The 27992-nt window shown below is 36.2% G+C and overlaps 1 protein-coding gene across 2 annotated transcripts in view; it reads right to left on the bottom strand.

Annotated features, from left to right (window-relative positions):
* TMEM117 (transmembrane protein 117) overlaps window positions 1-27992 on the bottom strand; it is a 219501-nt gene that overhangs the window by 63035 nt on the left and 128474 nt on the right. For both annotated transcript variants that reach the window (XM_061361190.1, XM_061361189.1), the window contains exon 5: window positions 16356-16453. In XM_061361190.1, the coding sequence (XP_061217174.1) occupies window positions 16356-16453 (98 nt within the window). The remainder of the gene's footprint in view (window positions 1-16355; window positions 16454-27992) is intronic.

Genomic DNA, 27992 nt, shown 5'->3' with positions numbered 1-27992 from the left:
CCAATTTCTCTGTCAATCAAATGATAGTTTCCCTGAATTTGCATAAATCTAAATGATGGGACAAAACATGTTTAATTCTATTTAGAGTTCTGGAATCATATTTGCATCAAATTGGCTTAGAAGACAGGATGTGTGGCTCTGTAATGAATGACAATAGCAAAGGCTCTGTTGCTTTACCTACATGGGAATAACCGAGCTTATGAAGGTTTTTGGTTAAGGTATAATTCACAGTGTATAGATCACATGTTTATCAAGTTAAAAAAAATAAAACCATTATCATTTGGTTTGAAGTATCGATGCTATTCTCTAGCTGGACTTACCATGTGGACAAATTTCTTTTAGAAAGATTTTAACAGAACAGCTCATGATGTCAAAAGTTTGCAATGAACTATTACCTTATTACAGGTGAAAACTGCTTCAAATCTCAGCTCCTGCTTAATGCACTGTGCTGGCAATGTGTGCCTGCTGTGCTGACAGCTTCACACACCTTGGACCTTGCCATTAATGTCATTCAAAATAGCTCTGCTCTAAATGCTCTTTCAAAATGAAATGTTTAAAAACATCTCCAGGAGCTTTCTACCTATGTTATCATATTTTGTATTACAGACCAATGGCTTGTTAAACCTGTTCTTTTTTTAACCCAAGCCCCGATAATGGTTGTTTACTTTTAATTCATTTATTACTGAAAAAAAATAATAAAATGTAGAAAATTGAAATGGTTCTTTAATTTTGGGGTTGTTCTGTAATATAGTCACACCTGCTGCCAAAGCACAGCCTTATTAATGCTCATCCAGTTTGCTCATGTTGCAAAAGAAATGACAAAACCAAGCCCTAATAGGCAGTGAATGTCCCAATGAGCACAGCTGTGTCATAAAGGCAAAAGGTTCCTGAAACCACCCAACAACAGCAGACCTTAGACGGCATCATCTATACCATGTCCATACAATCGGACTTTGCAAATGGATAATAATACCTTCTTTTCTCTTTATGTTTTTTTTCAGAGAGGGAAACTGAAGTTGAATCCTGCCTCTCTGAGTTCAAGGAGCTCTGGTTTTGCCCTTGTGCTGGGAGTTACCTCAGTCACAGCAAGTCACCTCACTGCAGATGATGAAACAGCATGAATGATCTCAAAAACTAAAAATGATAAAACTGAGGAGGTAAATTGAATAAGGGTGTTTTAAAATAGTGGTTTGTGTCTCTTAACATTGTTTAACTTGGCTCTATTTTCAAACTGACTGGAAAACACAAAAATTAACACACTAAGATAGCTTGACAAGATGGATAGAGAGTTCAAACATATGAAATTTTCACATGGTCCAGCGAAAGACCTTATGATACAACTTTTATATCGTATCTTAAGCTGGGAACCTAAATAGCTGGGGAATTATATTTCAACAGTCTGATTTTCTGGTGTACTGCAATCCCACAAATCTGATGCAGATCAAATTCAGGGGAAATTTTTATACATTTATATACTTATATATACATGTATATTTACATTATATATTATATATATATTTATATTTATATTCTTATTATTATAAAATAGCAATACAGGATAGTAAATTCAGATGATTGAAGTATGAATATTTTGACTATGACTCATTTTCCTGGAAGGGTAAAGCACCACATTTCCTATGCACGACTTTCCGATTACACATACGTAGATTTTAGTGTCAGCTTCTTTTATTAATCTGATCTTGCTATTGTGAGGCATAACCTACTGTCACACGACACATTACAGTTTAGAATGCTGAACGATACAAAGCAAGCATGCAACTTCTGACACTCATAAAACCAGATTATTTGCCCACGTATCATAAAAAAATAGCCCAATCTGGTTTCTGATGCAAGAATTGTAAGGATATATGTCCTAAAAATATTATTACTCAAATTCAGAAAATAAATAAGGAAAACAACAGCCAATAGCAAAACTCAATAAATGAATGGAAAATGGAGCCTGATGAAGAGGATGAAGAAAAAACATAAAGAAAAGCATACAGCAAGCACCAGAATTTTGCTTAATAAGTAATGAGAAAGAAGAACCAACAGTGTGGAGAAAGATATATAGAAGATGCAAGAAGGAAATAAAGGTAAGGAAAGAAAGTGTTTAGGACTAAACTACTCAGATAACACCCCTGTCATTGTATGTTTCAGAAATCCATTATTTGTATGGATGCCAGGGAGCTTATTAAATAGTGCAAGGAAAAATGTCCCCCTACGATGAACTGGGGGGAAAAAAATCCACAATTCTTACTATCTAAAGAAGTATTAAAGTTTAATTGAAAACTACTGAGCTTTTGTCATTGATTTAAAAAAGATGAAGGTCAGATGCTTATTTCAATATACTTATGTAGAAGTTCTTATTCGCTAGGAAAAGTCAGTTATCTTGATGGTTGAAGTGGGTATCAAGCCATAGACCATAACTGCTCTCATGCACAGAGATTAATTTTACAACGTCACCAAGATTGTTTACCCTGTGCCTGAAGTGAAGGTCCTAAATTAGTTCTGCTTCTCTAGAAAATTATCTGATTTTGGGGGCACTCAAATTGTATGATTTAGGATTATATGATTATGATTAGACGAATTGGCCTGGCATCTCCAGTAGCAGGAGCCATATTAACACTATTTTTTTTCATAAATATTACAAATAGTATCAGCAGTTATAGATTAACTATGGATATAAACAGAGATTTTTCTTCAGACTAGAAGAAAAATCTATTGGGAGCTTTGAAGCTTCACAACTCCATTGTACTTAATAAAGTAATTACAGTGTCAGTAGAAAGTGAGTTTTGCTTCAGTAACAGCCTTGAAAGTTAAAGAAACAAAAGCATGTTTCTGGCTTCAACTCAGTGTTTACTTTACACAAATGTCTTTGCTTCACTGTGCCATTATCCACCAGTAGCATACACCATTACTGGAACAGTTCTCATTCCACTGATGTTATTGCTTAAAGAACATATTAAGATGCTGGTGTTTTCATATGGGAGCTATCCATTCATCTTTCGCAAGCAATTACATTACCAGTAATCCTTTTAAAAGGCTGTCTTTGCTCAGTTGCTTTGCCAATAGCTCTAAGCTTGGTTATATGACAATCCCACTTACTCACAGTGCATGAACTGATTAACAGATGAACCAGCTAATATGCCAGTGCTCTCTGATCAGTGACAAACTGCATAACTGAGACCCATCAAAAGAAACAAAACCTCTAATGGTCTGGGTTTATTTATTACTGAAAATAGTAGAGGGAGCAAAGAATTACTTACCCTATACCTTATTTTATATTACAAACTAGCATGTGTTTTTTTATACATTTTGCAAAGAATGACAGTTATCAAAAACTAAGTTTTTTAAGAGCTCCAGCATTCATGATGATATGAAAAGCAGTCTCTAGCTATAGTATAAGCATTTCTTTCATGAAGGACAAAAGCAGCGATATGAAGATATGGAGAAGAGGCCGTATCATGCACTACTCTGATTTGAAGACTTAATAGTGACAGCATATTCAGGCTAAGAAATTTTGCTAAATGCTCAAAACTGTCTGAATTAATTCTGAAGACTACTTCCCATACTGTGAATGATGTCAGATCTATTAACGAATAAAACCTGCTAACCTGAATACTAACACTGTACTTTTCTACTAGAGAGTCTACTCCTTCCTTGCTCTGAGATGGTGATTAAAAATAGCAACTGTCACTGTACCAGTCAGTGAATACATAGATGATGCAAAAGACTGTGCAGAAGTGTTTTTGGACCAGCAAGCAGCAGTACACAGAAAGGCTGTGAATAAATTAAACCAAAAAATAAGCCTCAGGCTGATGTGTTTGAACTTCACTGGAAACATTCTTCATACATATTTAATTGGTCCATTGAGACTGTGACTGTTCTGGAGATGTTCCAGGCATTATTTCCATTCCATTAGTACACTTGCAGTATGTGTACTCCTTAACCCAAAATGATTGATTCCATAACTGCCTTCCCACTTACTGACCTGAACACTAATTGAGGTTGTGTATAGATTAAAAGAGTGTATGCTTCTTGAAACCAGCCAAAATATACCGTAGTCACTGAAACATCTTGTGGCACAAGAACCGGTATTTCTAACTGAAGACACCAAAATACTACTTCACAGGAATATTTCAGGTAGGAAGACTAAGAAATTATACAACGGGTTGAAAAACTTGGCTAAAACAACATTTTAAACAGAAGTTTAAGTCTAAGTACAAAGCCCCGTCTTTCAGAAACAATATTGCCTTGAAATATTATTATCACAAACCAGAAACATTTGTCTGTGCTTGCATCCTATAAATTAATTTGCTGTGGGAGAAAGTATAAAGTTTTTACATTCCATAAAATAAAAATAAAGAAGTTCAGATAAATTTATCAACTCAGCTGCACACAGGGGAAAAGCTGAATGTTCTTAAGGTCTTATTCAAACCAAGAAAATGCTGTTAAGTGTAAATTATTCTGGTATGAACCAAAATTTTCTCTGTTCAAGTTATTAAAGACAAGTATGATTAAATTGCAGCAGCTCAAAACTTGAGTAAGGCACCCTGAGGAAACAATCTTGAAGATCTCCATAAGCACTGCCTGGCTTCTGGGTTAACCTGAAAACTACACAGAGTATTAAGCCCTTAGTACTTAAGACATTAAAACTAAAATCAATTCTATTGCAGTTTGAATGAAAAATAGCTACATTCATAACACACTTCTTTATAAGAGACATATGTTCACGCAGCTTGGTCAAGCTTGTATCAGACATAGGAAGAATCCCTAGGAAACACTTTTATTCTTATTATACTTTATTTACAATGTTCAGAAGTATGAGCATCTTAGAATCATGGAATCACAGAATCATAGAATAGTTAGGGTTGGAAAGGACTTTAAGATCATCAAGTTCCAACCCCCCCCCTGCCATGGGCAGGGACACCTCACACTAAACCATGCAGCTCAAAGCTTTGTCCAACTTGGCCTTGAAACCACCAGGGATGGAGCATTTACCGCTTCTTTGGGCAACCTGTTTCAGTGCCTCACCACCCTCACAGTAAAGAACTTTCTTATATCTAACCCGAACTTCTGTTTCAGTTTGAACCTGTTACACCTTGATCTATCACTACAGTCCCTGACAAAGAGCCCCTCTCTGGCATCCCTATAGGCCCCCTTCAGATACTGGAAGGCTGCTATGAGGTCTCCATGCAGCCTTCTCTTCTCCAGGCTGAACAGCCACAATTTTCTCAGCTTATCTACATACAGGCGGTGCTCCAGTCCCCTGAACATTCTCGTGGACCTCCTCTGGACTTGTTCCAACAGTTCCATGTCCTTTTTATGTTGAGGATAGCAGAACTGCACACAATACTCCAAGTGAGGTCTCACGAGAGCAGAGCAGAGGGGCAGGATCACCTCCTTTGACCTGCTGGTCACACTCCTTTTGATGCAGCCCAGGATACAGTTGGCTTTCTGGGCTGTGGGCGCATGCTAAAGCTGGCTCATGTTCATTTTCTCATCGACCAGCACCCCCAAGTCCTTCTCTACAGGGCTACAGAATAGTGCAGAGAAGCTTAGACAAGAAAACTGGGCCTGCCTGTGAGAGAAGATTCATCCTGAGAACAAACGGATTAAAAATGACATTGCCATTGCATGTGATTTCATCCTTCAGATTCTCCATAAGAAATATATTCAATTTAAAGATGTTTCCCACATAAATTCCATCTCTTTCAGCTCAATATATCATTTAAAAGTCAAATAAGAGATTTCCAGCTTCTTTACTGTCATTGAAAACATCGCCTCACTCTGTTTCCTTACCCAAAACCTATGCTTCCTGCACTATGCCAATTGGCCTTGAATATTTGAATAAATGAGGTCAGGTCAAAGCATGCAAATATCTGGAAGCTGAGCATGTGTCAAGGGCCATTTTTTTTACTGACACGCTACTTTTGTGAGCAGCAAATCTGCATTTGTAGACAAGGGATTTTGCTCATCTCTCTGCCATTTTTCTTCTTAAAATTCTAATTCCAGACACTAACCTCCCTGGGGCAGAGAGTTCACTTGCTCTCGGGCTGCACAGTGTTGGTACAATGAAGGGCCCAAGTGAGAGCATTTTTAATAGCTGTTTTGAAACAATGGCCATGGGTGGTTGTTCATAAGAAATTAATTTACTCAATGTTAGAAATTTATGATTTGTTTCAGTTTATAGTAGAGATACCTAAGGGCACTTCATTACTCTAAGCTCCAACGAATATGTATATATTCAAACACAAATTAAAACCAACCCATTTAAATGAAAAGTAACCATTCGGAATGAGAAAGAAAAGAAAAAGAAAACAAATATCCTGCATGTTTTACACATCATGCAGTTTGCCAATGTACAAAAAGAAGAAAGGCTCAGGAGCTTTTACTTGAAATAAAAACATAGCAACAATATTCTCATTGTGTTGTGCAGCTTAAAATAGATAAAGTTTTGATTAAGATAGCTGTCAAGAAATTCTTTTAATTTTACAACCCTACTCATTTTTTAAAGTCAAAAAGCAAGTAAGAGAGAAAGGAAATGTTCCTTTCATCTAATTGAAGGTTTTATACAAGGACTAATTAATCATATGTACATTGATATATATAGTTGTGTTAAGCACATCCTGCAATATTATTTTTAATTAAGTTTTCATTTTTATTGAAATGGCTCTATTCTGATAGAGGCCATGGGGTATAAAGATCCGAGGGGGACAGAATGGGATAGGGCATGGTCTGGCATTTAAATACTTTCCTGCTCCACCTTTATGTCCAGTCTGAAAAACAGAGTCTCGTCATTTTTCTGTTAGCCCTAAATAACTGAATTTTGAAGTAACAAGCCATTTTTCTCCCTTCTTTTAAAACATAACCAGGTACAAAATAACTCAGCATCGGTACAGCCACATTCTAGTCCTGTGCAGCACTTTGGATCTTCAACTGTGATGTCACTGGAACTATAATTATTGCTCTTTGACTGTTTGCACCAGTAGAAAGGGTTGATATGGTGGAGAGTTCTGCTAAATTCTATTTGTAAAACTCTGTTGATGCCCGAGGCACAGCAGAAGTTGTGTCATCAAGGACTATCAGGAAATTAAGAGGAATAAAACTTTTTTTAATGAGACACTCAATGGATGACAATCTCATGCAAAGTGTCCACAGGGAAAGTGTTCTCAGTCCCCACTGCTAAACAAACCTGTTAACACCAGTAGAACAGCTTCACTGTGTTAGTGCTTCCAGTTACCCATGAAATCCAAAGGCCCTAAAACCATGTTAGGTTCCAAACTGTTTTCCTCTGGACATTTTTCAGAATGGCCTCTTTATATGAATCTGAAAGCCATGGAACACTTTACACTTTGCTTGCAGTATTTCTTGCATGCTAAAAAGTTTTGTACTTTTGTGTATTCCTATGGGTTTTCCAGACCAGAATGTGTAAATATTCAATATTTACAGGAATATTCATATGGCTTCACTAAGGGCAAACCTTGCCTGACAAATCTGGTGGCTGTATAAAAGGGGGTTACAGCACTGGTGGTGAAGAGAAGAGCAACTGATGTCATCTACCTGCACTTGTGCAAAGCATTTGACACTGTCCCACATGACATCCTCAGAGAAGTTGTGGGTGCCCTATCCCTGGCAGTATTCAAGGATGGGCTAGATGGTGCTTTGAGCAACACGGTCTAGTGGAAGGTGTCCCTGCCCATAGCAGAGGTGTTGGAATTACATGATCTTTAAGGTCGCTTCTAACACAAACCATTCTGTGATTCTATGAGAAATTTGATGAGTCAGGATTTCAGCTAAGTACATCACATCAGCAAAATCTAAGGCGCAAATTTAAACATGCCATTATGGAGAAATACAATTTTAAAAAAGCACTCCAGGATTCCAGGAAGGGAAATAATTTAATTGCTTTAATCATCACATTTATTTTACAAAACTGAATTGATTCTTGGAATCCAGCCATGACAAAGTCTATGAACTCTGGCTGTGAGCACAAGCAGCTGAAACACTCCTTTTCTGATCTCCATTGAACTCTGTGGGCTTTCATAGTGCATGTCTTGCACAAAACTACTGGCTGAGCCTGTGGCTTTATGCAGAATGAATTTGTGGAATGGATTCTATAAAGTTTTCCTGCAAAATCTTGAGTTTGAGTCAAACCAACCATGTTCTGGATATGATTTTATCAGGCCTCTGCACACTGAAGCAAAGAAGCAAGACAGTTAATTTCTACCTTGATAATCTGAAATCAGTCTTTCTGCTGTATGAATAACAGTCTAATGTTATTGAAATGCATGCCGATCTGATTGTCATACTTGGATCTTCTGTCTTGGGGAGGCTGTCACAATTATCTGATTGTATAGCTATAAATTTTTAGCATTCTTTTCTGCCTTCATGATGACATAATGTGCATTATCTGGCATCCTGCTTTTAAAGTGGACCTAGAACGAAGCCTAGGATACCTGTAAATGCCAAAGATAGAAAAAGATATTTTTTTGCTAACAACAAATAGATTTACACCATGAAAGAGGAGGCAAGGGAAAGCACTTAAGCAGAAAGCAGGCACTGAGAGAACAAGCAACCACATCAGTGATTCTGCTCTTCTGAATGATCTTCTACAGGGCATGAGTTGAGGCAGAGGTGTCTCCTGCTCAGCAGAAACTGTGGAAAGGGGAGAGAAGGTGCTAAAACAGGACTTTCTGCAACATCCCTTCTACACTGGCTCTGTGCCTGAACTGAGAATTGCAGCTGCCTGTTTCAAAGAAAAGAACTTTTGAAACTGATAAGGAAATGTTTCATTTAGGAATTAGAGCTTTGCAGGTTCGAGCATATTATGGGATTTTCTAAAAGTATTTTCATTTGGAAGTACCATTATTACTGGAACATTGCAGGCACTGCACTTTAAGAAGCTTTATTAAAGCTCCATGTGGGATAACATATTCTTAGCAATTGCTTGTGATATACCCCTTGCTCGCTAAGAGGGATAGAATAAAACATACTTTTTAAAAGAGGTGAAGATGGGTTGCCGTATCGATGCAATTGCAAGGGCTGTACTTAGGTATTTAGCAATTATGGAGAAATAAACCCAGGCTATTTTTCTAACAGACTATTAGCTATTGAATTGCAAGTAGATACCAAATATAAATCAAAAAGCTTAAACAGGCTGAGGAAAACGATATGCTATAAAATACACATGTGCTACAGCAGTTCAAAGTCTTTAAAGCCAAATCAAAGATGAAACTCAAGTCTGTGGGCCCAATCCAAAGTCCCATGGTAGCTAATGAATTGATCCTTTCTCTCTTCAACATAACTGCTCTTCAGACAGATCACTATTTGAACCTTTTTTACACCCCAGGACATGAAACGCTTGCACCGTAGAACTCAGCAGAGGAATGCTGTTTGTGTAGGGCTGTTAGGAGTTTCTTTCCTCTACCCTGTTGCTGCTTCAAGTGTGTGGCTTTGTGCTTAGATGTGTGCACATGTCCTTCTTCATATGAGAGGAACGCTGCCATGCTATTCTCGCTCTCCTCTCTGCCAACCCTGCTCTTACTCATGCAAATACAAGTAAGAAACAACGTATGTTTTTGTTTCATCTGTAGGAGTCTCCAACAGAAAAAAAAATAAATAGGAAGAGACTACTTTATGTAACTTGAACAAGACAAATAACAAACCTAATCTTCATTCTAAAGTGATTCACAACTGCAGCAATTTTTTTGAATCTGAGATTTCAGAGCTCCCTAAACTTGATTTTTCTCTTCCTCAAATGCTTTTCCTTCTGAGGAAAAAAAGTAGGATGAGGAATTATTTGTCTCACTATTCTTCCTACCACAAATAGAGCGGAGGAGAATGCATGATACAGCCTTTCCAAATATAGACTATCACAGGCAAGATACAAATTTCTTCCTTGATAGTTGAAACAGATTGGAACCTTTCACACACAATCCCTCACATACGGCTACATTCTCTCTGCTCATGTATAAGTAACATCGCACAAAACATCAACCTCTCATGCAGTGCATTACTAGTCCATGAATAACATGCTCCTGACTGCATTTACCAAGATGCTCCTATCTCCTTGGCTTTTCCTAGAAAAGTCCCCAAAAATGCGTTGGCCTCATGTGGTAGTCAGTCTTCAACCATTCTGTCATCTTGACCACTGTTCTTTATCCACACTGGACTGTAAAAGCAATTTGTTATCGAAATGGATATTCCTTAGGACATGAACCAGAGAGTTTGTGCAGGATCAAACACAGGTTTGAACAAACAACTTTTGCATGACTATTTTAGGTAATACAGTATTTTCATATATATAATGCATTTTCAAATATAGTATAGGATGGTTAAATGAAAACTGAAAATATGTAGAAATCTTAAACAAGTACTATTTTTATAAAGTAAGGCCAGTGGTCTGAATAATGATGATTTACTTCCAAAATTTTTTCATGTTAACCAGTTGCAATCTTACAGTATATTTTACCAAGAATATCCAGCACAGAAATTAAATAAATGCTATCAAGAACACATTAGTTATCTCTTGACAAATGGTAATCACACTCCCTGACTGCCACACTATTAATCGGCATATAAATATAACCTCTCACAATATATTTAACAGTGTCTGCCCAGATAAGTAGTCAGATTACTCAATACAAATCCTCTTTGGAGGACCTTCGTGAATATTTTGTATTGAGACTAAAAGGAAGGAACTTATTTATTGTCTTTCTTATCAAAATGGAAGTTATTCACTTTGTATATTACATAAGAATAAAAGATTTACTGGGAGCAATAATATTGACAAATATTTTTATGTTCTTTTATACTATTTAAAATGGAATCTGCCTCATCTTTTATGTGATTCAGTGGTCAGTATCTTATCACAAGATAAATTACTTAAATATGAAAACATGAACAGATGAATTTAAAAACTTCAATATAGCAACAGAATAGGTGATCTATATGCATTATATTATAGATATAATTATTTATTGCATTTGTGGGACAGCATCACAAAAACCATTACTCAAACTTATTGAAACGTTTCTTTTTGTTTGGGTTAGTATGTATTTTAAGTTGACAAAGCTATAATGTCTAATTAGTTTTTCTCAGTGCAGCCTATAATGAAAATTATGGATGCCTTAGCCTTTTGAAACAAATTTATGAACTACATACATACATGTGAAAAGAACAATAATTGTCCAGTATGCGTTTATCATCTTGACTATGAAAGCACAGAATATGGAAATACAACTTATCAAAGCAAACATTCAAATAGGTGCATAACAGAAAAAACTCCCAAAGAAATTATGTTTTATTTCTGTGTTGGAGATGTCACTATCTATGTCATAAGGAAGTTTGTTCTGCTTCCAGGGTACAAAATATTATACAATTAAGAAACCTGCACAAACCCATATATAACAGAGTCCTCTATAAACATATGTACATGAATTAGTACTCTGTAGCAATTCTGAACAATTAATTTGAATAAAAGCTTTTAAACCTATATTACTAACTTGCTGAATTAAAGTAGTGTGATTACTAATATACATTTCTGAGCATGTGTAGTTTTATATTTTATTAAAGTCTGAGAGAGCTTATGGAAATACATACTATAGATTATCTAGTTTGCAAAGTCAAACAAAGCAAACATAGGGAATCACACATTTACACTTCTTCATATTACTTTACTTCTTCTCCATGCTGGTCTGTGTTTTGTATTATTTTAGAAAGAAGTCCTATGTCAAAGACAAATTATTGCACAGATGAAGACTGACCCTTGTATACATATACAATGAATGTCTAGCCAGAGACACCACGGAAATGGATTCCAGTCTGCTACTTGCATATTCAACATTCAGCTAGTATATATTATTCTGTCACCCTGCCTGCAATCATTATTCAGCTTCACTATCCACTGTTATCTCTACACTCCCCCATTTTGGTAATCTACCTTTGAATATCAATTTTCTCTTCCCAGGTTACACAGACCTCAGCAGCTCTTTTCCCTTCCTCCAGTAAATCCATTTATTTTCGTTGGTGTTCTGTTTTTCCCTATACAGCTAAAAGTTCATCTGAAGAACTCTTTATGTCTTGCTCATTATAATTCCCCCCCTACTCTGTTGGAAAGTTTTGAGGACAATTAATGTTGGAACAGTTTGCCAAGAGAGAGTATTCAGGTCTTGACCCCACTAACCAAACTGCATATAGAGCTACTAACCGAACAGCCCAGAGATGTCCTGGTAATTTTATCCAACTACTATGCTTGATTCTTCACAGGATATGGCAGGCCACCATAGAAGACACTGTAACAAGGAGATAGTGATTTCAGGCACCAACTAGGCAGAGGTTAACCACTGGCCTTGGTGGCAGAGACCTATGTGTTAACAGGGGTGATGACTATGTAATCTGAGCACATCCTGTGGCATTAGTGTGCTCTGCTTTTAACACCACCTGTATGTACTGCTAGTGAGAGCTTACTCCTGTGCAGATGTGTGAGCGCATAATGCTCTCAGCAAACCTCGGTATAATGTCTAGAAAGCTCCATATTGCACAGGTTTGCTCACTTGGAAAAATACTATATAAACAGGCACCCCATTACTATTACATTACTTCCATTTGTAGTAAATTTTTAATGCATTTGTCTTTCCACCGTCTTAAAAAGTGGCTCCCTTTAAAAAAAAATCTTCTAAAAAGAGACCTTTAGCATAGATTTGACTTATTCCATGTTCCAGGGTAATAAAAAAATATTTACAAAATAATCAGTCTTCTTACACGGTAGTTCTCTCTCTCTGCTTCATCTAATACACAATATGAAAAATAACTACTGTTCTATATTGTCCTATTTATTCAACTTATCACTGATTACTGCCATTGGCTTCTCATCAGTCTTGTCCAAGATCTTTATTTGGCATAAAGTTGGCTTTTTTTTTGTTGCTTCGTTCAAACACCAGTCCTCTTATGCAATATATAATTTATCCCTCCTAAAACAGTCAAATTATAAACATATTCAAAACTCATAAATCAGCCTATTCTGATCCATGCTTGTAACTTTACAATGATGACAGTAACCACAGAGCACTGGAGACAGTTGTCTCTACCACAGCCTCATCTGACTGCCAGGTGGAGTGGATATTTAATTCCCTCTGGGCATCTTTCTTTTGCAACCCGCAAACACATCTACATCATCCCAGTGGTTCCACCAGGATTCCAGATACTCTCTGATTTGTAAAAGCCATCTTGAAAATATGCTTTCTTAAATTCTGCAAGATAATGGGTTCATATGTGCAACCACTAATCAATATATGACTAAGCACTATATCATTAAGCAATATACCACAGACTGTAACAGCATTACAGAAAGGTGCCTCTGGATGGTGGAATTAGCCATGAGAAGAGCTGGAAATGACCAAAATAGAGATCTTTTTATAAAAGAATAATGCAACCATTCGATGTAAAAGAAGTAGATGGCACTTCAATGAACTCCTCAGTGATGTGCTAAACAAATACAAATACCAAGTGGACATTGTTCAGATAGCTGAGCTGTCTTTGGAATAATCAGATTGTGAAAGTATTCAAAAGGCAGCCGGAATCGTCAGGAGCAACCAACAACCAGTGGCTGGCAATATTTCCAGGGAATGATTTAAACCAAATCCTTTGCCAATTAGTTGCAAGGGAGAGCTGAAAATATTTCCAAATAGGAAACGCAAAGCAGTCACATGGTCAACTGTTATAAACAAGTGGATAGTACCTTCATCACCATGACAGTCCGTCTTTGGTATGTTTAGAGACATTCTGTAATTTTACAAAGTAAACCCTGAAATAAAACTGATGGGAACATTAAAACAAGTCCAGTGTGGAGCTAATACTTCTGTTTCATCAGTTGCTTTAAACTGTGCATTACATACCTACATTTGGAATAATTAAAATACAGTGCTCTTTATTACACTATCTCTGCTAAACAGGTGTGCCACTAGGAAATGTCATGAATAAATGGATTTTGGCATACCAGTATCTGTGTAGGACATACTGTTGAGGATGCCTCACTTAGGACATTTCAGAAATTAGGCTGCTCACATCACACCGCTTAAGCAATAATAAATGAAATCCAAATACTGCGCATTACCATGCATAACATTTTAACTCTTCCTTCCATTTTTCCTATGCATTAGGGAAAAAAAAAAGTCTAATTGTATCGATGTCTAACATACGCTATATAAATAATGTCTCCACAGAATGTAGTCTGTCCCAGGGCTATTTTATTTTACTGCTTAAAACTAAAAAATATTTATGTCACCCTTTGGGTTTTAAAATCCCCATTAAGCATACTCTTTACTACGAGAACCATGCATGAGAACAACCACCATTTTTTACTTTATCTCAGTTTTAAAACTCTGGTAGGATTTGTTAATGTGAATATTCTTTGAAAGAAGACATCAATTTATAACTTTTCACACAACCAGAAGCAAAAACATCTCTCAATTTCTCACAAAAATATTGAAGTGTTTTTAATATATCATTCTCCCTGTCTGGCATATGAATTTGGAATCTCCCTGTCACCTTGCTTTTAACCCTTTCTCCATTCTTCCAGTCTTTTTGTGCAACTTGACTATTAACTAATCTCCTTCTACTCCTTCAGACAATCCTATTCTTCAGACAAGCGTAAAAAAAATCAATGATGTTCTAGACTGAGTTTTTTGCTGACTGAACAATATGACACTGGAATGATTCCTAGCCCACTTGGTACCTCTCTGAGCATTTTTTTATTCATCTGCTTTACCTTTTTGCACACTCTGGGACACTGAGATCAAATCTTGTTCTGCACATCCTGTAATGATGACAAGGAGCTCTTTGAGCCTCCCCACCCCACAGCGTGAACTTTTCAATCATGTTATTTTTTTCACCTAGCTTTCTAAGATCCCTCTTTTAGGCTAGCATCTTTCAAATTATTCACTTCCCTTTAAATCCTTTCATGTCACTAATATTTATGACGTATGCAAATACTGAGTTTAACGTTAAGTAATGGGACTCCCTGGTCTTATGAACATAGCAGAAAATGATAATTTTATTTATACCTTTCACTGCACGCTACAAAGATGATTCCTAAATGTTCAGCACACTCCATGGGGCTTACTAGTTTTCTTAATTGCTTTCAGTGAAGAACTTTGTCAAAAGCCTTTTGAAAGTCCAAATAAATTAGATCAACCGTTTCTCCCTCATCCATTACTTTGATGACATGTCCAAACAGTTCTAACAGATCAGACAGACCCTGGCTTCTTTTAGCAGAATTTAATCTAGAATTTTGTTCATAATTCCATTATTGATGATGTATTCGATCCATTTACCTAATAATGAACTCTAACTTACACACCAGAAGGATAATTCTAGTTTGATGGAAAAAAAGCAACAAAAGCAAAACAATAGCCATATTTTAATATTCAGTTTTTCAATGGGCATTTAAGTGCTAATAAAATTTGCATCAGCTCAGCCCCTTCAGTTCCTTACAAACCTTGTTTGTAGCCTATCAATCGGTCTATATGATTCTGCTTTCTTTTTATCTTTCTATTTGTCTTATTTAATTGCCTCAATTTAATAAAATACATAATTTTACTGCCTTAAAAGTATTGCATTTTCTGTAGCAGAATCCATATAAATACATCTTTCAACTCCTCTGTAACAATTCCTTGTGAACCTGCTCTTTAAAACCAGCAGGTCCTTTGGTATTTTCATGAGCCTTCCTGCTTATGTTGTAGTTGAAAAAATCTTTGCAGTTTTTTTCATCTTCTGCTCTAAGATCTTCAGACTGCCTCTTAGAGTAAACATTTTCCACCATCCATTTTTCCTACCACAATTTGTGTTCTGTTTCAACAATTACCCTTGGCCTGAATTTACCTGGAAGAGGCTATATTTAAGGTCAAAAAATGCTTATCCCTCACATTATTTTGCATTGATTTTTTTTCCCTTCATTTGAAATCCTATTCATGTGTTAATTCAAAGAATTACTATAATCAATTTCATAGTCACAAAAAGACATTAACATATCTACTTCCCTTAGTTACAAAGACTGACAATGAGATACCCAATAACACACACAGCAAAATTTTCGCAACTCAGTTATAAAGAGTGTTAAAGATATAATAAAACCCCAGTATAAACCAAATTTTAAGTTATTTTCACACCAACTATTCTGATTAGGAATTTTTCACTCAGGTACAGCTTTTGTAATGCTTAATTTTTTGTTAGAGCAAATTTCATTTTTTTCCAACCATATATTCTATTTCTTTATCCTGCCACAGACAATTAGAAGATACATTTTTTGATGGTTTAGCAAAGGCTCATTTATAACAATTTTACTTTTTTCCTACCAGAATAAAATGATCCTAATGTTTCCCTTCTTCCAGAAAGCTCTGGCAGACTTTCCCCAGTCTGGATAGGGCTTATCCTGAAGCATCATATCTGTGACCTACAGGGAAAGAAGAAATAATATATAGGTAAACTGGTGTCCCAAAAGAAAGTGCTAGCAAGGACTTTAAGAGCACTTCATTTTATGTATGAAACACCTCTTTCAGTTCTGATAATTTTAAAAGTTTGACAGTAGAAAAATAGTATCTCTAATGTTATTTGCAATCATCATAAAGTTTATTGGCCTACACATTCTGCCCCAGATGTGCATGCAACTCCTTAAGAAGGTAGAAAACCTGTGGAGTTACAAAGATGAGAAAAGAAGAGGTGCTAGTCTAAAAGTCACAGCAACTTACAGTACATCAGCTATGTACCCTATGGCTAAGAAGCTTTCTGGTCCAACCTGGGAGAGGGGACCCTCTTCCCTGAGAGCAGCATCAGAAGAATTTCCACTCTTGAAATCAGAATTGCAGCCAAGGAATGTCAGCCTGTGGATTAGCACTATATGTCATTTATAATACCCTCTCGCTTCCCAGTATCAGTAAGAAAAGCACACTTGGGACTAGAGATATAAAGACCCCTTAAAACTTGCACAAAGTTTAAAAGGTATGAAATATTTATTCACATTTTCATAATTCCTATCTAAAGAGACTCATATGCATACACTACTTCTGGGTGGTACACATAAGTATTGAAAAAGACTTCTAGCTAAATGAAAGAGGTGAATACCCCTAAGCACTTGCATCTTTGGGAAGCTGTGCTTTCATATCCATTTACTTCAAGTTAACTGTACCAAAAAGCCCTGAATCTTACATTACAGTAATCTTATCAATTCCATTTTGCAAAAGCTCCAGAAGACTGGAAAACCTACCCATACGTAAAGATCAAGGGATAACTGAACAGATAACGGAAACAGAGATGAGCACCTGCTTCAACATACAGATACATAAAACAAATTCTTACTATCTGACACTGGTAGCGGTAGACAGTGGAAAATTACTATTTTGATTTGTATAAAAATAATTCTTAATAAGGATACAGAAGGAAATAACTTCAAATTGAAGTCAAATTTTCTTGGTTTTATTTTCCACTACATTTTTTTTTTATATACAGAGATTTTAAAATCCAGTTTACTATCCAGAGTGTGAGCTACCACTTTCAATCAACAACATTAACAGCGTTTATCAAGAGGAACACATGACCCATGATTAAATTAAAACTATGTATAAACTACATTCAACTTCTACATTTTCGTTCTAAGTGCATTTGGGGTTAAAAGCATTCAGCATTTTAGCCTGAAGGATTGGGTCCAAGGGATAATGACTATATTAAATAAATAGAAATACATATTCTGGGATTTTATTAATCCTTGCCTGAAGAAAGAACAGGTTGTATCCAAAATACCATCTTTACTGTTTTATGTAGGTAAAACTTTTCTCAGATCAGCATGCTATGATACATTTTTATAAGATCCCCATTATCTAAATAAGTATTTTGATAAATATGTAATACTGAACAAGACCTCTGTAAAGATTTATTTCACTACTTTAGGAACACCTTTTTCTCTTAGGAAGAGTCTACACAGTAATGAATACTTGCAAAGAAGGACAAATATTTCAAGAGGTTTTATTCAACTTTCAAATTTTCTCTGGATGCTTTCTAGGAAACACTTATTTGTTAGAAGGATGCAATCGGCTGCTTTATGACCAATTACTAGAGTAGCATGTTTCATAAGACTGACATTCAAGAAGGAGACATTTTCTGAGGAAAATGGCAAGATGAGGCAGAAAATGTTCTTTCTAAAACCAGTCGGTCTTGCATCTCGCAGCTTTGGCATTTGTTTAAAGTCATATCACCAGACCAATGTCAGGTTGGTTGCAGCTAAATTAGCTGAAGTAGAGACAGTCATTAAAGGGATGCATTCTATAAAGAGAAATCCAATTACCTTTTGCATTAGAGAAATCAAATTAATTTTCTGGTTTGGTCAAGGACAGTCATTGTGTAAAATGGCTCACAGAAGGAAGGCACTCAACACTGTCATAGTGTAAATAAGTTTTAGATAGGAGCATCAAAAATGCATTGCTGCTGTTAGAATGATGTTTGTATAAAAAAATAGAAATTTTAATTTAATTTACACAACTTCGTATAAAGACATGTATGAGTGTGTATTTTTGCCTTTCTCTTTGTATTTCACAGCACAATTACTGGCCAGAAAACACTTCTCTCTATTTTAGTGGACTATATTTGAAAACACTGCTGATACTCAGGAATGAAAATGAAAATCTTTTCCATTCTCCCCAAAAGTTTTACACAAGTAACACTATTTTCAGTCCTGCAACTGAGGAATTTAATTGATAAGAATGAGCATCACAAATTCTAGAAGTTTTCAGGAATTATAGGGATGCCATAGTGTCAGGCTGGTCCAAGAGCAGTTTCCCAGGGCAAGTGCATGCACGTTGCTTTTTTTTTCATGCAGCACATCTTTCCTCATCAAAAGAACTCATCCATGTCTTTTGAAAAGACTCAACACCTATGTTTTTTTTTTTTTTTTTAGACAATTTCTAGAATTTAGAGAATTTCTAGAAATCAGGTTAAGGTAATTATATTTCCTGAAGAAAGTCAGAGTGTGAAGTCAATGAGAGCTAATGCATACCACTGAGTGCATACACTCCGTTTGCTCTGCTGCTATGTGCTTTTAGGTAAGAGCTATATATAGGTGTCCCACTAACTACACATCAATTCTTTATCATCTCTCAGTCTCCCAGTACTGTACTACATCACAGTTAGCACATACCAAACCACTAAAACATTCTGTAGTCAATGAGTAAAAGTTTCTATCCATCATTTTTGTCTTCACCTTCTTTGAGATAAAGTCTGCAGAGCTGTTCACTTGCTGTACAAAAGTAACCTATACAAAAAAATGCTTTTATGCTTCTTTCATCCATATGTTAGGGAGAAAAGTGTCTTCTATGGATCACACCTCAACACTTCCATGGCCTACATAATGATAATATGAAATGCCACCTTTAATTACAAAATTGTTTTGGCAGTTGAGCAGAACTGTTGAAAACTTTGTTACACATCCTTCAGAAAGAACTGTTAATCTTTTGTAATCCACTCTGCTACCTTTTGAAATACACAAAATGTGTAAATATTTGAAAACAAATGTAACATATATTTGTACTTAGGCTTACTAATCTATAAGGTGGATGATATTTTTAAGCTAAATATTATTAGTCAGCTATAAATACACTGCTAGATTTTAAAGCAGTTTTGTCTGCTTTCTAGATTTTCTAAAGTTCCTAGTGTAGTCTCATTCCCACCCTGAGAACAAACAAACTCATGTTATTTCTCCTTTAATTTAATTGTACAAAATCCTTTTAATACTTGCATTTTCAAAGCAACAGCAGTAAATGATACAAAACATGGCCCCTTCAATCTATTCTTTAATTGTTTTTTCATTTTAATCAGAGCCAGCACATTGTTCTTGTCTTACCAGCATGTATTGTTTTCACAATAGGTAAATCTCAAAAAACAACATTAATTTGCTGTCACAATTCAGTGATCAATGTGAATGATAAGTAATATCATGGTTTATTTCTGTAGCTTCCACAACAGCCTCCAGTATTATTTTGTGCATTTGCATGTTTTCCACCAATAAAATGTTTCCAGGGTGTTGCTTTTAGAAGCTATTATTCTCCTTATCCTCAGCATTTGCGCACATGCCCTGTTTTACGTCTGCATTTCCACCAAAAGCAGTTACAGAACTTATTTCATAGAAGCATTGAGGGGGCTTATATTAATTATTGCCATCTTTACTGATCCCTGCATCTTTATTTCATCACCCACTGAGGAAGCAGAAAGCCTCTTCTTTTTTAGACAGCAGATCTTTATTTAGGTTTTGAATATTATGATAGCAGTTTCTGCCATAGTCATAATCCATGCAGGGATAACAGCTCATCAACAAGACAAAAACTAAATGTGTATATACACTTCAGGCACAACCTTGGGAAAGCCGCTCATGCTAGCATTTCCTTTCAGTTTCCAAATTGAGTTAGGACAGAATGCTCCATAAAGCCAGTGTCTAGTCCACAATCCATTTGTGGTAAAAAACTATGTGAGATATCAAAAGGTGAGTGAGGGAGCAGAAATAATTCCGGAATAGATTTTGTTTTTAAATACCACACATCTAAAACAACAAAAAAAGAATAATTTTACTTTAATTGGAAATTCCTTGGCACTTCATAAATATAAATAACTGTTAAGAACAACTGTATAATTTATGTAGGCCTTCTGCAAAAAAATTCTAAGCTGTGCTGTCTCATTTCCTACCAAGTTCCTACTGTGCACATAAATCACTCTATATATGCAACAAAATACACTGGCTGCCATGTGGCAAGCACTTGCTGTTTATATAACCATTGACACCATGTTTCAGAAGACTACTTTTTTCTTGCTTTACTGCTTCCTTATTAGTGCTTCAAATGCAGAAGCAGAGGTCTGGGTAATATCACATATTACAGATAAAGTGTGAGGCATAAAGCCACACCATGATTTTATTTAAGGTGGTTTTGGTAAAACCCCAGAGACAGAAGCCATGCCATGTTTGGTGCACACATGCATATGCATCTGGGCCAATATAGGTTCCTCTTACAGTCAGTGTAAAGAAAAGGCATTTCTGGAGTGCATCACACTTCAAGTAAGTTTTGTTTAAAGATGTACCTATTTCTCGTCACTCTCACACTGCTGACAAGGCTTTCTACTTATCAAATTTAATTTCTGGCCTGTTTTCTATCAACATCTCCATCTAACAAGTTTCTCAGCAAGACTTGCATGTATTCAAATGCTATTAGAGATTCAGACAGCTTTCTGCATGGGCCATTAACTATTACTCTTGGGCAGCAGCATGATTTTTATTTGTATCATGATGCCCTCAGAGGCTCACAGTTAAGACTTGTAAACTCCCAATGCAACTTCTTCTGTACAGTCTGTTTTGATGTGCTGTTCCAACAGTTATAGCTCTTGCTCTTCAGAAAGAAGCTGTGTGTCCATAAATGGCAACACACATGGCACTTGGTACTTTTTCAACTACCTTTTCCTTTCCCTTTCTGACTAATACTTTTTAATTACATACAGTGAGCTAATGGATGACAGAAGCCCAACAGATGCATAGGCAACATTTGCACTGAGGACATGGTGATTCTACGGCAGGTGAGGGAGTGAAAGATGAAGAAACATCTGTGACAATTATTTCTGACAAGAGCATATTACTAATGAATAATTCAGGATGTTGCTCCTCTCTATTGAACTTCTACTAGGTGACTATTGATGAGGTATCTTCTTGTAGAGAAGGATAAATAAATATGAGATATAATGGGTGGTTTTTGCCACTTGTTTGTTGGGAATTGTTTTCACTCTACACAATGTGTTTTAGATCAACAGCAAATGTTAACTACAGTAAATATAGGTAGCATAAACACATCTTTCAAAAACCTCTGCTGGTGCCTACATCATGCAGAATTAATCCACTAAAATAAAAAATGAAGGATAGGATTTCAAGCTCTGATGTTTACCCTCTGCCTTCCACCACTCTCTCAAAACCAGGCACCTGAGCCACAGAATCATCTGAACACTGGGAGGTCCTCAGTGACATGCAGGAGACACACAGGCCACTCTACTGTGACACCCACCTGCTTCCTCTCACCAGAACAAAGAGCCTAATTAAACAAAAATCCATCTCCATGTGCTGACACAGTGCTGCTTTTCCAGTTGATTCAGAGCTGTGATGTACTGACAGCTCAGAGTGGTTTCAATCTATTTCACTTCTTTACGATGACTGGCACAGAGAAGTGGTAGCTTCAGAGTAAGTAAAGGGGAACTTGAAACATCCTTTACATGGCCTTTTCTGTTCTGCAAACACAGCTACTGTATGACTATATTTTCACACTAAGTAGCGAATGAGAGCAATCCTGCACAAAACAAGCGTCTCATAGTTTCTAGAAATACTAATTTAAAAATGAAAACTGTTAACAAAAACCAAACTGCAACAAATTCATGAAGCACTTCTGAAAAACCTTCCCATGGCTCTTCACAGTATTTTCCTTATCATACTACAGCGGATTACACAACCACAAGGATGTTCTACTCGGCTCCTGGTCCTTTGCAGATTTATGGAAAACGTCATTGGTTTTAATCACCCTTTATACTGAAGATACAACCATACTGAGAGCATAATCTATCAACAATTTAGAAATCCACATTTCCCATGCAATTCAGCACTTCAGTTGCAGGCCTGATCACAGTTTTGTCCAATCCTCTTTAAAATAAATTACTCTGGTCTTACAGAATAGTGTCCGCTGAAGGTACGCAGTGGAAGGATTTAGTATCAATTGCACTTCAACAGAGAAAAATCTCCAGACTGTTGCAAAGTCACTTGCTATGCTGAGTAATAAATATTTTGCTTTGAAAAAGTCAGATTGTGTTCTTGAACAGTCAATTTTTAACAATTCAAATTATAATTAAAATGCAAAAATACCCATCAAAAATTTCAAAAGGAATGTAGCATCTTTTCAGAAAGCCAAGAAATAATGAACACTCAAACTGTATTGGGATTGTTCAAGGTATTCGCAGTGCTGAAAGCTGAACACGAAATGAAGTATGTCCCTATTCCCTAAATAGGGAACTTTTGGGATTAATTATTCAGAAAACTGAGATAATAACTTAAATTCTCTCTATTAAAAAAAAATAATATTAAAGGCCTTTAGGGTTTCAAGCATAGTGATTTTGCTATTCCGTTAAAATGGTGTGATTGGCTCAGCTCAGATATACCAAATTAAGAAAGACCATATCATTAAGTTTCCTTTTATTTGCATTTAGGTATTAAGGTTTGTGTTTTCAAAGACCTCCCACCAAATATGATGCCTTGAAATGAAGTGGAAGATAAGACACTCCTGTAGTCACATAACACTCCAAACTTTGGCTTTCTGGTAAAAATCTTGCTACTGCAGAGTCAAAACAAAATATTACATTTTTTAAACAACTAAGAATATTGGTATCTTTTTGCATAATAAATACCAAAGGGGAAAGCTGGTTATTAAACATTAATGGATACAACTGAAAATGTTTCATACTGATCCTTGTTTGGGAAGAATATTGAAGACACACAAGGGATAGTGCTTTGTGAAGGATTCTTAAGTATTAGTTGGGTCGCTAAAGGGTGTTTTGGAAAAGGAGGTACAGCAAGATGAGAGCTGAGAAATTGCCATAACTCTTGGGACAGTATTTTACACTTCTCTCTGGACTTGGGCTGAAAGATATTCCACAGCCAATTGGACAGTAAGCAGATACTAGGTTTTGCAGGTGAGAAGTCAAGCACGGCTAGAAATGATTGGTAGTATCACAGTTATCACAGTATCACAGTATGCTAGAGATTGGAAGGGACCTCAAAAGATCATCTAGTCCAATCCCCCTGCTGGAGCAGGAACACCTAGATAAGGTTACACAGGAACGTGTCCAGGTGGGTTTTGAATGTCTCCAGAGAAGGAGACTCCACAACCTCCCTGGGCAGCCTGTTCCAGTGTTCTGTCACCCTCACTGAGAAGAAGTTTCTTCTCAAGTTTAAGTGGAACCTCTTGTGTTCCAGTTTGTACCCATTTCCCCTTGTCCTATCATTGTTTGCCACTGAGAAGAGCCTGGCTCCATCCTTGTGACACTCCCCCTTTATATATTTATATGCACTAATAAGGTCACCCCTCAGTCTCCTCTTCTCCAAACTATAGAGCCCCAGCTCCCTCAGTCTTTCCTCATAAGGGAGATGCTCCACTCCCTTAATCATCTTAGTTGCCCTGCGCTGGACTCTCTCCAGCAGGTCCCTGTCCTTCTTGAATTGAGGGGCCCAGAACTGGACACAATATTCCAGATCTTGCATCCAATTGGCTATAGAAAAGTCTTTAACCAAAATGATTAGTTATCTGAGCATTGGTAGAACTTCCCTTTTTTGTTGCCTTAGTTTAGTAAGGACTGAAAGAACACTAGGATATCTGGGCAAACAGGCCATTCAAAGAGAATGGAAGGAAATTTGTTCCACTTCTACACACACTTGAGAACACAATCTTTAATATACAGTTGTTATTCAGCCTTCTGTATTATAAAGTCTGTGCTGCTGTTATACTTTCGTTTGAAATTTGAGTCTCTCATATATAAAGAAAGAATCGAGATTTTTTTCAGGTTTTCTTTCCTGGTTTCATATGCATCAGTACCCATCTGAAACATTCTTCCCATGGGGAAACAGGATTGATACCATTTAGAAGTAAGCAAATAACATTAGATCATGATTGTACAGTTGCCATTTGACATGTTTATTCTTTATCTACTGTTGACACACAAGGCCACATGAAGTCATCTAATGGTCACTCATTAAAACGTACTTTTTCCTTATACATATTCATAAGACACACTGTAGAGAAACCCAAGATATTCTTTTTAAAGAACAAAGAAGAAAAATCTCAAGGAGACCAACTTTACATGAAAGGGAAAATTGCTTGTCTTAAGTTCAGATGTTACAAATTAAAAAAACGATCCTTTATCAACATGGTGTAAAGCAGGTATTTTCATCAGATTCTCTTTTGAACACCAATTTTTGGTCAATTATTACTTCTCATGTGGACGTTTCTCAAGGCTGAGCCATACTGCGTGCACAGCTGATATGGCACCATCTTTGCTCTACAGCAAAGTATTTTGCATAAGATTGTGCACCTTCTGTTGAAAACTGAAGCTGGTAGCTGGTAGGTTTTCATTAGCTGGTAGGTTTTCACTAGCTGGTAGGTTTTCACTAGCTGGTAGCTAGTGAAAACTAGTTGACTTCTCAACATCTTTTTCTTTGGCTATTTCTTATTCCGTAACTTTTGAAGGGTGTATAATCAGTACCTTAAATTATTTCTTTCTTTAAAAAAGCATTAATAAATGTTCTCCTATAACTACAAAACTTTGTACATTTTCTATAATATTTGTAAGCAGCTTCCAATGAAGCAGTTAAGCTGTTTTACATTTAACATAGAGCCATAGAGAATATACATGGCTGTCTTATTTTTGCTTTAAGCTTTGACCTTTTTGACTCTAAACTCAAAATACTAGTTTTAGAATTGTATTTATCCCTTCTCTTCTGACTGTTTTAAGTCACCCCTTTTCTTCAGCCAGATTAGGTGTTTGGTGGGGGCGGTGGTATGGACAAGGTAATTCTGCATTTTCCCCCAGAGGTCTCAGGAAATTGAATCCTGATCATGTTTACATGCTGAATAACTTATAATGTACAATTTCATTTCATTCATCCCATCTATGGTTATATATGTTTCTCTTATGATGTTAACATTACCCAAGAGCATAATCATTTAGATTTTCTGAGTAGTCCATTTGGCTAAGCTCCAGATTTTGTTTTGTTCTCTTAGAACAAGGAGGGAAACACCATATTTTGGGAAAATGCAAGTAAGTCCTCCCTTCAGAGCCCAGATCATATTGTCTTAGCACCTTCTAGAAATTTTCATTGATAAACAAGAAACAAAAAGCTCTCCAATGACTAAGCATAAGCAAAAAAAAAAGAAAGTAAAACTTTTCCTTATAACTGCAAAAAGAAGGCAAAAAAACAGATTATTAGTGTTTTCAAACGATAACTGTATATTCTCAAGGAGTGTGAAACAAAATCACTTTATGTGGGCTAAAGAAAATTTACTGGATATCCACTATACATATTTACAGTTAATTTGCTTTCTATTTAAGTTACATAACCTTTATATCAAATATATACTTTCTGCTTTACATAAGTCATCCTCCCTGCTTTTACTACGATAGGTCACAATTGAATCAGTTCCTAGACACCATTTTCAATGCCTCCGAATTCTCTTTGTTAATTGTAACTCCTTGCTCAGAAAAATGCATTTTGAAATGACTCAGCCCCATGGACTTTATTGTATGAGGGCACTGTGACATTGATCCTGATAACTCCATTTCACCTCCAATTTGAAGGACACTCCATGGAAAACTAAGCTAATTCTGATGCACTTGCATTCTAACCTGGGTACATATTAACCTAGGAGGCATACTTCTGGCTTAAATACTATCTAGCAGAGTTACTGAGGTAAAACTTCAAGCTTAAATGACAAATATAAACAAAAAAATATATATATATGATTGAAAACACTTCTGCTGGAATTGAAGCTCCTCTGTGTATATAGGCAAAACCATTTTATATCAGATGAAGAATTAAATAAGATTACAGCTCCAGATTAGCTAAAATTAATATGATTTTAGGTCTAGTGTGAACTATTTCTCATGTAAAAATACAGTATATACAGGCATTTTTCGTTTGCAATAGGGCCTCCTGAACCTTCTGCACAGAAAGCAAAGTTTAATAAAGACCCTTATGAGCTTTGAAAACTCTGATTATTTTTGACGGGAAAATGAAACAAGAAAATAGTCAGAGATGACTGAAACACGTTCTAGAAAGAGAGCATCCTCGATGGAAGACAGAGAGAGAGAACTCTGTAAATTATAAAACACTAAGAATAAGAGGTTGAAATAAGTTCAGTAGTTACAAAGAATGGAGATCCACTTCAGAGCTTAAAAGTACTTGTTTACACTTCCTTTAACAGAAATGAAGGTTGACACTGACATGTAGATTATCCCTAGACAAGAGAATTTTACTGCTTTGAACTAGATATTAGAATACATCCTAGGACATCGTGGGTTGACCATTCATTCCTAAAATGTTCAAAAGAGAATTCAAACAGCTGTTCAACCCACAGGACAAGAACCTAGCCAAGACAGACTCAAAACACAACTTCTGAGAGCAGAAAGTTGAGATCTAAGACCCCAGTGCTATCATGTGCTTGAGACACAGGCAGAAAATAGATACTATCTAAAGTTCTTAATTATGAAAGTACCCCTTAATTAGAGTAGTCTCTAGGTTTTTCACTTTCCAGAGCTGTCATGTGAATCTCCTGGATGTCTGCTAGAGAAGCAACTGAATAATTGCTTAGTAATTTTTAAGCATTGCTGTCTCACTGGATGAATATGTGAAGAGACATAAGTCTTTGAGTACCTTTGGTCCACAATGCAGCAATGTTGGAACGCAGCAAAGAAATCTCTAAACTGGCACCAATACAAGACAGCACGTCTCCTCAGTGGACCACAATGCCATCTCTATGTACTTAAGTACATGCTGACCTAAAATGTCTTGGCCTTCTAAGAGGCAAGCATATTAACTTTGATGTAGTGCCACAAAACACAGCTTTTGTTCTTACAGCTGAGGCCTGACATCTATCCATCATGCATCCTCGTGCTTTGCATGCTGGGATTCACAGATGTGGATTTGGAATTAGGCTGGACACTTGCTATTTTCTGACAAGCTAAATGCAATGAAATTAATCTGATTCATGATGTGAATTTTTCAGTACAGTTAATTGGCTAACAGGTTAAACTGTGTTGTAATCCTGTATTCAACAGACAGCAATTAAATTTAGTTTAGCATGACAAGACTTTTGAGTATTTTCTCTGCTCTGATGGATGATCTATCAAATGTTGATTTGTTGGGACAACTCCTATACTAA

This window comes from Neopsephotus bourkii, unplaced genomic scaffold (assembly GCF_033783945.1).
Source record: "Neopsephotus bourkii isolate Nb327-2 ecotype Australia unplaced genomic scaffold, CSIRO-AGI_Nbou_v1 NB_1053, whole genome shotgun sequence".
NCBI lineage: Eukaryota > Metazoa > Chordata > Aves > Psittaciformes > Psittacidae > Neopsephotus > Neopsephotus bourkii.
This window is presented reverse-complemented; position numbering and strand designations above follow the sequence as displayed.